General features: G+C 43.1%; 1 protein-coding gene across 6 annotated transcripts in view; it reads left to right on the top strand.

The window, feature by feature from the left end:
* MASP1 (mannan-binding lectin serine peptidase 1 (C4/C2 activating component of Ra-reactive factor)) overlaps positions 1–11,172 on the top strand; it is a 69,250-nt gene that overhangs the window by 1,278 nt on the left and 56,800 nt on the right. For all 6 annotated transcript variants that reach the window (XM_010853917.1, XM_010853916.1, XM_010853914.1 and 3 more), the window contains exon 2: positions 4,896–5,127. In XM_010853917.1, the coding sequence (XP_010852219.1) occupies positions 4,896–5,127 (232 nt within the window). The remainder of the gene's footprint in view (positions 1–4,895; positions 5,128–11,172) is intronic.

The raw sequence follows: 11,172 nt of genomic DNA, 5'->3' as shown, positions 1-11,172 counted from the left end.
TGGAAAAGGGTTTCTATTTGTTTCTCTTCTGCAGTCACCTAGCAACTTTTCAGGGTCTGGGGCCAATGAGGGGCTTCAGGCTGTGTTAACTCTTTGAACTCAGATTACCTGTGGTTTAGAGAGATAATCAGGTCTTTAAGGTTAATCCAATCACTAGGTTCTTTTTAAATCCATTGTAATGTTAAACCTGCTGTCTAACTTCATTTTCCTTTCTCCTAAGAGATGAGATTTATGCCCATCTACATGGAATGACAATTTGACTCATCTGTCCACTATTCAAGTCTTCACCCTACCACCCAGGACCCCAGCCATACAAACTACAGGGTCGATGACCAGTTCTGTCTTGGCATTTGCTCATCCCTCAACTCTTTTATTTCCCCTATTTCTAGAGTAGTGGTCCCCAGTCTTTTTGGTACCAGGGACTGGTTTCATGTAAGAAAATTTTCCAGGGATGGAGGGAAGAAGGGAGGGGTTCAGGCAGTAATGCAAGCTACAGGGAGCGACAGATGAAGCTTTGCCCACTGGTCTGCTGCTCACCTCCAGCTGCACAGCCCGGTTCCTAATGGGCGGCAGACTGTACCAGTCCTCGGCCGGCCCACGGGTTGGGGACCACTGTTCTACAAGACTTGATCACTCAAGCTTGCTCAAACATCACCTCCTCTTCCCTGCTCAGCTTCCCCAGAGTCAGCATCTTATCCTTTGTGCTTTTTCTGTCCTTGGGAGTTATCTCTCTTAATATTATTATGTTGAAATGTCCACCTCCTCCTCCAAGACTGAATATTCCTTAAGGAATAGGATCTGTGGCTTGTTCACCTTTGTATGCCTCGTACCTAGCATAATGTCTGTTTCATACATACGATCATTTCTTTGCATACAATCTATACTGGCTGAATTGAATTCAGTTGTTCAATAGCAAAACTTCTCCTGGAAAAGTGCTCCACTACATTCATGCATTGGAGAAGGAAATGGCAACCCACTCCAGTGTTCTTGCCTGGAGAATCCCAGGGACAGGGGAGCCTGGTGGGCTGCCATCTATGGGGTCGCACAGAGTCGGACACAACTGAAGTGACTTAGCAGCAGCAGAAGTCTCCAAAAGGTCTTGCCTCATACAAGCACAACACTGTTTGCAAAGCACTTGTATAGTCACTGTTGCATCTGGTCTTCAGATTTTGGATGAGGTAAGGGTTTATGGAGACATGAGGATAAAAGAGTTAAGCAACTTGCCCAAAGCCGCACTGATGATCTTGAAAAAGCCGAGACCCAAATTTGGATCTTTGGGCTCCAAGTTTAGAATTTCTTTCTATAATACTGTGCCAGACTCTCAACCAAGTATATTATTGTACATCAGCAGCTCTCAACCCTAGCTGCACATTAGAACAATTTATAGTACTTTAAAAAAAATGCCAATGACCAGGCCTCACTCCAGACCAATTAAACTAAAATCTGACCAATTAAACTAAATACTTTTGTATTAGTTTTTTTTTTTTTTTTTAATTTTCAAATAAAGCTATGGGTTTTTGAAATTATTTTTCACAGGATTAATTGCTTTGGCCAGATGCCTAGGCATGATATGGGCATGGACCCAGCTTCCTCTGTGAGCTTTTGTTATTGCTTTTTTCTGTGGAAGCTAACTCACCATATGGCATTGGGCGTGACATGTCACCTCTTGGGGTATCCTTTTTGTCCTCTGTCAAGTAAGACTGTCAAAGAGATCTACACAAACCTTTTCAACTCTTCTATCCCAAAACAGTCTTGGTGTTGCGTAGGCTGAAGTGAGGAGTGAATGGAAAGGATAGAAAGTGCTACTCGTTCCACAACCATGGCTATATGCCGGCATTTTTTATGCATTCCTCAGAGCCTGTGCCTACAGTAGGGCTTATGAAATCCCGGCTTTATATATTACTTGTGACATTTCAAGCAAACGTAACTAAACTTTTTGATTAGTCGGAGAATAGATAGCAGGTGTCAGAATTTGTACAGCCGGTGCCTGGTGGATAAGAAGCCAAAAACACTCAGAGAGCGTGATGGGAAATGGAAGCCGCCACTTACATTCTTTGATTTGCAGCCCCGCAAGCAAGCAAGTGAGCATATGCTCAGGCTTATTATGTGAAAAGAGAGATTTGTTTCATATGTTTGAAACTGTTTTGAAATGCAAACAAAATAGAGCAGAGTGCTTCACAGGCCTTCCTCCTACGCTGACCAGTGGCCTACTACACGTGGTCTGAGGCCTCTGAGGATAGATGGAGCCATCCGCCTGGGCCAGCCCATGACAGAACTAGCAGCAGGAAGCTCAGGGTCTTCTCCATGTGGTTTGAAAAAAGCAGAAGTGGAGAAAGCTGACCTTTCAGCCTTGCATAATCAGAGTGTTGCTATTGCAGGGAAGTCCAGTTTGGGAACCAAAGCTCATTCCTAACCCCTGCTTTTCGGGAAGCAGCCTGATGGGGTAATAGTAACTAATGTTTAACTAGGGCTGGACAGCTGACAAAGTACTTACTCTCCAATCCTCCTTTATTGTGACAGCAGCCTTGGGGGGTGTCATTACTATGACACTTAATGAATGAAGAGGTTGAGAGGGAGAACTTACATGACTTCCCTGAGATGGGTTAGATGAATGAAATAAAAGTCTGGACTGGAATCCAGCTCTTCCAACCCAAGACTAGTGCCCACCCCTGCTCAAGAGGCACTTAACCAGAATTTCCAGTGCAGGTTGGAAATATCAGTATATTTCCTCATTTCAAAGTGGGGCTGCCTGACCCCTGCAAGCCAGAGTTTTCAAACTTACCTTTCCTACTACTTCATCAGGGAGCTTGGACCCATGCCTGCCTTTCTCTCTGCCTTGGAGGCCCTTCCTCCACAGACTGGTTTATAACAATACTGACCCTGGCAAGTGGATGAAAACATTTTGTCTCCTCAGTTGCAGCTCATGTGTTGCTGTTGTAGGGGCCTTGGAAAAAAATATACCTCTATTTTTCTTAATTGAAAAAATAGCACAATTTGAACATTTTACATACACAAAAGTAAAATTGAAAGCACTCATTTTTATTGAGTGTAATTTTATATTACCACTTCAGAGATAACCACTGTTAATACCCCAGTGATACCCTTCTAGGCCTTTTTGCACTTATGTATTTACCTTTTATGTAAATATTATATAAAACAGCTAGATAATTTCATTGCAGTTATCTCATTGTGTTTATACACTCAAAAATTCATATATATGCGTGTAGACACATATATGCATCTTTTTAATGAGCAGGGAGGGGTAGGTTGGGAGAAACAACTTTCCGATTAGCCAAATTCTAACTATTAATGTTAAAATGCTGGTATAGTTCCCCAGAACTTACTTTTTAGACTATATATTAATAAGGCTCTGGCCCCACATTCATGCTTTAGCTCATTCATTCATTCATTATCTATTATATACCAGGCTTTATATTGGGCCCTTTACATACATTATCCTTAATATTCATGTGAGCTCTGTAAATTAAAGACTATAATCTTCACTTTACATTTGAGGAAACCTGAACTCAGAGACTAATTCCCCAAGATTTCACAGCCAGTAAGGAAGTGAACTGGGATTTGAACCCAAATACACCTAACTTCAGAGCTGTGCCTAAAGCATTGCTCTAATTGGAAGCATGTACAGGGAGCTGCAATCTGGAGTGAAGGATATTCCATGGTATCCTGGGAAGCTTTGAGCTGGATGGTGGAGGATAAATGAGATGACCAGGTGAGGAATGAGTGGGGCATGTGTGATGGCGTTGAGGCCCAGATGGGTGTGGCGTGCTTCCAGAATGATCTGCCTCAGGCTGGTATGAGATGAAGCTGGACAGGCAAATCAGCGCTAGATCAAAAAGGGCTCATCAGCCAGCCCAGTAGCAGATGCTTTGCCCTGCAGGCACAGTGAAGCCACATGGACACGTCTGTGTTTTAGAAAATCAAATTTGGCAGAAGATTGCTAAATGGTATGAAATGGGGGCCAAGGAAATCAGGATTCAGTAGCAATAGTCCGGATAAGAACGTTTAAATTAATTGACTGAGGAGAAACAGAGGGTTTCCAAAACATAGGAATCAGAATAAATAAGATTTAGGGGAGAAATTGACAAGCCAGGTTTGAGATGTTTGAGTTCAAGGTCCTCGAGTCTTGCAGGGGAACAATCTATTGGATGCCTTGGTTGTACTGTACATTGACCATTAGGTTTTTGGCAAGCCTTGGACATTCTGCCTCATTATTGAATCAGCCACTTGGGTGTGTTCTGTAAGTTTTAGTTGAATTTCCCATGCCCCTTATGCAACTCTTAACAGTCTGTTATCTTGGATTCCTACAACTGGAAATAGATTGTAAGTTTTTTATCCTTTTATAAGAACACTTGTCAAAGGAGGGGGAAAACAACTTGTTTTGGTAATTTCTTCTTAATTCAAAATTTTATATTTATTGATTAATTTTGTCAAATCTGTTTAAGATACTGCAGATCCCATCATTGAGTACAAGCCTTATCTCAATATTTCCATGTTACTATTACTTACTTTTTAGGAAACTGAATCAAGAGTTTATGATTCTTAAATTAAGCTGAGCTGAAGAAATTATATCAGCTTTTACCTAACTATGACATTTATACTTTAAACCAAAAAACAGTATGTCTCAGAGTCCCAAATATGATATTTTCTGGGAAAGTTTAATACTATTATTGAATCTTTAAAAGAGTACAACTGGGAATAACCTTAGAAATCAAGTTACTATTCTCCAGTTTTATACAGTGGATAAGCAAGGCCGGTAAGGGAAAAATCATTACAGCAGATCAGTGATGTGCTGGGAACTTTGTCTCCTGGCTGCTGATTTAGTTAAATGACAAGGACTGTTACCCGAGTGTGATGAATCCATTCATGTCTTTCAGGTGGCTCCTTCTCTCTCATGCTCTGTGCTTCTCCTTGTTGAAGGCCTCAGCCCACATTGTGGAGCTTAACGACATGTTTGGCCAGATCCAGTCTCCTGGCTATCCGGACGCCTATCCAAGTGATTCAGAGGTGACTTGGAATATCACTGTTCCAGAGGGATTTCGAATCAAGCTTTACTTCATGCACTTCAACTTGGAATCCTCCTACCTTTGTGAATACGACTATGTGAAGGTGAGATCCTGATGTTCCCTTGCCGTGGCCGGTTCTCTACTGGAGAATCTGCTGGGAGTTAGAGGAACCTAGATGAATTAAATCATGCGTTTGCTCCGCAGGCTGGCAGTCCAGTGAGGGAGACATACAGTATCATAACATGATAAATGAAGGTTGCGGGTGGTACACTAGGAGCAGGTTGAGTAGGAAGACCTAGAAAAGATCTTAAGGGAAGATGAAGTTGGCAACGTGTTACTCAAATACAGCCTTCCCTTTGCCTTTCTGTTCTCAAAGTCGAACATTTCTGCTGACTTCTGCTCCAATGTCACCTTTAATTCAACAAGCAAAAGAGACTCCAGAGTAAGCTATCATTATATCCAAAGCTGAGGCATTAGAAAGCATTGTCCAGTTCCCTAGGTAATGATCAAGGTAATAGAAGTGTAGAGTATGCCACAGGGGAAATAAGAGGTGAGGCTGGAAGGTTGGATTGGAGTGAGGTCCTGAAGGGCTTTGAATGTAATGCTAAAAAGTTTGGATTTTATTAACAAAGAGTATGGGCAACAGTAAGGGGTCATCACAGAAAATGGAAGTGACAATGGATGTAAAAAACAAAGGAAAGAGGAGCAGGAAATGATTACAGCATCAAACAACAATTTCTCAGAATTTAGAAAGAATCCACAAGCAATGCCATAGATATGAAGCTGTTTTCTTTTAAAAGTGGAGCTAAGAAAGGTCAAAGTACTTCTGAGAAATGACACATATTACAGTTGTATCTGGTTCAAAAAGAGGTGAAGACCTAAGAACCTACTTATAACCTCTCTCTGGCTTCTTGGAAGAAGCTCTTATTAAACCACTCTAGCATAAATTTCCTATATTTTTGGTTAGTATAGTTTCATTTTTCTACAGCTGTAATTCAGTAAGAATTAACCTGGTATTAACCAGAATGTTTGATCATCAGCAAAGAAGTGAGTTGGCAAGGTGCTTACACTTATAATCTCATTCAACCTTTAAAACAATCCTATGAGATAGGTTTACTATCCCATTTAGAGGCAAAGACACAACCCCAAGAAGGTGAAGCAACTCACCCAAGATTGTACAGCTAGTAAATGATGGATCAAGATTCCAAATCCATGTCTTATGACTTTCATTCTTTTGGCTCCTCCAAACTGCTCACAAGCTGTACTCCACTGAGCCCTAGGATACTGCAGAGGCTGACAAGAGCACTGGGGTGGGGGCCGGGAAAGCCTGGTAACTGGGGCTGTGAACTCCTACCCTGATTAACTCATTTTGAATGGTGAGTGTTGCTGATTACATATGTTGGATATGCATCAAGTATCCCATTTAAAGCAAATTTTCTGTGACTAAAAACTTTCTAAAATTGGTCCTCCATGGCACAGTTTTTCAATTTTAGCACTATTGACATTTTGAGCCAGATAAGTATTTGCCGAAGAAAGCTATTCTGCAAATTATAGGATGTTTAGCAGCATTCCTGGCTTCACTTACTGGATGTCAATAGCACTCACATTCCAGTTGTGACAACCAAAAATGTCTCCAGCAGTTATCAATAGCCCCAGAGGAGCAAAAACTCCACATGTGAGAACCATTGCTCTCTCTCTGCTGCTGCCCATCTTTGAATGTCCTGTGCTAGGAACTGTGAGAATTTAAGGACCTAGAAATCTAGTCCATTACCAAAAGAGATGAGCCTAGAAAAAGAGCCATTGCACAAGGTGGAAAAGAGTAATGATGATAAAAGACTGACAAAGAAAGAATGAGAAATGTTGAAACTATCTGCTCTCAGAGATGATGTGGCCTGGTAATCTAGATCAAATACAGTTTCTATAAATTCATTACAAATGGAGCCAACTTCTCAGAGTCACAAGGAGCAAACAGGGAGTATTCACCAAGGCCCTAAGTGTTCATCATCGTAAATTGAAATTTCTAACAAATAGGCTAGTTATGTCTTCTAAGATATAATCTAGCCTCTGGAAGAACCAAACTCCAGGATCCCAGATGTATTATGGGTAAGGGGCATTTGGTTAGCAGAATCCCCCAGCCCATTCCCCTAGCTAATGCTGGCTGTACCACCATTGTATTCTCAGATATTTAGGTTGGAAAGTGAACTTAGCAGAAGGAAAATGACCAAACATTGCTTAATACAAGAGTAAATTCCATGGATTTAGACAAGGCTAGATGTGAACTTCCTAACTGCTTTTTATCTACTTTCAAACATGTCAAACATCTAGAAATTTTGCCAGTGGAAACGTTTGCCTTTATTAGTAATTGAGGCTTCAAGACCACAGAAAATTGCAATTTTTTTTTTCTTTAGCTATGACAATGACTTTGTTTTTCATTATTTCCCATCCCTCCACTGCAAGAATTCACTCTCAATTCATTTGCAATTTTTTTTTTTTTTTTTCTAACAAGTTTTCCTATTATTGAGACAGAGGTCAAGTCTGACCTTGTTAGGACACCTCTGGGGCTTCCCTGGTGGCTCAGCTTGTAAAGAATCTGCCTTCAGTACAGGAGGCCTGGGTTTGATCTCTGGATTGGCAAAAACCCCTGGAGGAGGGCATGGCAACACACTCCAGTATTCTTACCTGGAGAATCCTCATGGACAGAGGAGCCTGGTGGCCTATAGTCCGTGGGGCCGCAAAGAGTAGAACACAACTGAGTGACTAAGCACAGCATGGCACAGGACTCCACTACCAAGATGATAAACACACAACAGAGGACGCAGCCCATTCCTTTGCTCCCAAATAAGTGGATTCTCCTGACAAGATAGATTAAGGGGTTGACATTGGCTATTTTGTAATGGAAACACACACACACACTGTACTTTTCAAGGGCCACAACAGAATATGAAGACCTCTTCTGACCCTGAATTAGGGACACTGGAATACATAGATGCCCAAAGCTTGGCTTTTCTGGCTGGAGAATATTTTGGAGACTAATTGATGATTTCTATCCAGGGTGATATGACACCTTCCTGAAAATTCAAGGACATGGGACTAGGCCCTCTGGAAGGCAGCATGCTCTGGGTCCTTGCCTGGAGTTTGGGAACTTCCTGTTCTGGTCCCAGATCTGCCACTAACTCCCGAATGATCTGGAGTGGACAAGACAATAATTTAGCACTCTCTGCTCCAAAATTAGACCTCTGAGCATAGCAAAGAATCAGTCTGGGTGAGACAACACAGAGTTTGAGCCACCTATCTGAAGTGCCCGACAGTTTTCCCAATTCCTTTAGAAGGGATTAACATATTGGACAGAGAGGTATTTCTTTCCTCGGGCTTACACAGCTCTCTTCCTTCCAGAATGCTGTCCAGCATCATCACTGGCCCCTCTTCAGAGGTTTTAGCAGCCATGGGGCCTGAGTAGGCCTTCCTACTGCACCCTGATCGGCTGTCAACTGATGCTCACATGGAGACAGGCCCAGTGCCCTTGCTCACACGCCCCTGGCAGAGTTCCCCTCCTAGACTCAAGAACTTATGGAATGTCAGACTGCAGAGGGCCACTGGAGACCCACCTAGACCCACGTTGTTGTTATTGTTTTTCAAATACTTTCTGCCCCATGGACGTTTTTCTCCTTAGAAATCCTCTAATAGTCCTGATTCAGGAAACAGAAGTGGGGCTGTTGGGGCTGAAGATGGCTCAGAAGCTCACTCTGCTCACTTAGTCTTCTTGGTCCCCATGAAGGTCACAGCTTGTAGGAATTACAGTCTGTATGCATGCATGGGCACATGCTAGATTGCTTCAGTTGTATCAGACTCTTTGCAACTCTATAGATTGTAGCCCTCCAGGCTCTTCTGTCCATGGGATTTCCCAGGCAAGAATACTGGGGTGGGTTGTCCTGCCCTCCTCTAGGGGATCTTCCCAACTCAGGGATTGACCCCTCGTCTCTTCATCTCCTGCACCAGCAGGCAGGTGCTCTACGACTCGCACCACCTGAAAGTCAAAGTGAAGCTCGCTCAGTTGCGTCTGACTCTTTGAGACCTCGACTATACAGTCCATGGAATTCTCCAGGCCAGAATACTGGAGTGGGTAGCCTTCCCCTTCTCCAGGGGATCTTCCCAACCCAGGGATCAGACCCAGGTCTCCCGTATTGTGGGTAGATTCTTTACCAGCTAAGCCACAAGGGAAATCCAAGAATACTTGAGTGGGTAGCTCATCCCTTCTCCAGTGGATCTTCCCAACTCAGAAACTGAATCAGGGTCTCCTGCATTGCAGGTGGATTCTTTACCAACTGAATTATCAGGGAAGCCCAACTGGGAAGCCCCAATTACAGCTTAAATACTCCCTAAGTTCTCAATTCAGGTACAAGACTAGTATTTCCACCTGAGAACTCAGAAGCTTTCAAACCCAGAAGTCTTCCACATATAGTTGAACCCAATTGAATTTTTCAAATTGCATTCTCTCCCTAACCCTCTGCCCCCAGGATATGTGGATTTTCTGGCTATGAATGAGAAAGAGGCTCTTCCCTTCTCATCTGAATGAAGCGTGAGCCTACTGGTTATATCACCCTCAGATAAGTCAATACGGCTTTACAAACTTCTGTTCTTTCATTTGTTCCATGAGGAGTAAGATGAGATGATCCCTAAAGTCCCTAAAATTCCAGAATTTTAATCTTAATTCTCCTTTCCAGGGCTTTCCAGATGACCTCACTAAATCCTCATTATCCTAGGTAGGATAATGCCAGAAAATAATAATATGGTACAACAGCCACTTCTCCAAGTTCCTTGGCCATAAGCACTCTGGTAAGAGACCACAGTCTGCTGGAGTTGCCTTAGTGACACATCATTTAAAGAGAACTTGTAAATATATCATTCTAGTGCTGTTCTTTTTCCACGGAACTGTGAATATCACACATTTCCTTCCAGTGAGATAATACTCCTGTCCTGGGGATCTTTCACTCTGTGACTGAATTCCCCTGGCAGGCCTGGGAGTGGGAGTAAAGGACCCTCCAGTTCACAGGAATCCTTTCTTCCCAGCCACAGTTCCACAGACTGCCCTTCCCATCCTGGCCCATCAGGGTCATGATGACGGAATTGCTGACACTGCACATCAGCAGCTTGAAGAAGAGCAGGACCCCAAGGCTGTGGTCCAGATACTCTCACTTTATGAAAATTCCTCTCCAGCCTAATCTCCCACAGTCCTTGGTCTTCAAGGCTCATGAGCATCTGCACGATAGTATTTGCCTCCTTGGAATGTGGCTGCAATGTATGGACTCCTGCAGTGCACAAACAAGCGTAGGAGTCCCATCTGGTTAATGCCACAGGCGAGGGGCAGAGCACAGACATGGGCCAGGGAACAGGAGGCCTGGATTCTTGTGGCCATTCTCTATAACTAAGAAACCCTGGGCAAGGGATTCCTCTCTCACATAAAGGAGTTAAGCCAGATGGTCTCTAAGGCTCATCTAGCCCTGAGAGTCTATGTATCAAAGACCCCAGGAATCATGGTTCAACTTCATGATCATCACACTGAAGCCCAGGGAAGGGCAATTCTTGGGCCAAGGTCACACTACGACCAGAATTTATATCTCAAAACATTCAGTCTTTTTTTCCTTTAAAAATATTAAGTCATAGTGAAATCCCCCATCATATGGATGCTTAGGCTTTTAAGTGTAATGTAACGCAAGTGTTGTATGGATGTGAGAGTTGGACTATAAAGAAAGCTGAGTGCCGAAGAATTGATGCTTTTGAACTGTGGTGTTGGAAAAGACTCTTGAGAGTCCCTTGGACTGCAAGGAGATCCAAGCAGTCCATCCTAAAGGAAATCAGTCCTGAATATTCATTGGAAGGACTGATGCTGAAGCTGAAACTCCAATACTTTGGCCACCTGATGTGAAGAGCTGACTCATTTGAAAAGACCCTGACGCTGGGAAAGATTGAGGGCAGGAGGAGAAGGGGATGACAGAGGATGAGATGGTTGGATGGCATCACCGACTCAAGGGACATGAGTTTGGGTAGGCTCCGGGAGTTGGTGATGGACAGGGAGGCCTGGAATGCTGCAGTTCATGGGGTCGCAAAGAGTCGGACACGACTGAGCGACTGAATGGAACTGAAGGCTACC

Source organism: Bison bison, unplaced genomic scaffold, assembly GCF_000754665.1.
Source record: "Bison bison bison isolate TAMUID 2011002044 unplaced genomic scaffold, Bison_UMD1.0 scf7180017864333, whole genome shotgun sequence".
Classification (NCBI taxonomy): Eukaryota; Metazoa; Chordata; class Mammalia; order Artiodactyla; family Bovidae; genus Bison; species Bison bison.
Note: the sequence above shows the minus strand (reverse complement) of the source record. Positions and strands in the feature narration are given on the sequence as shown.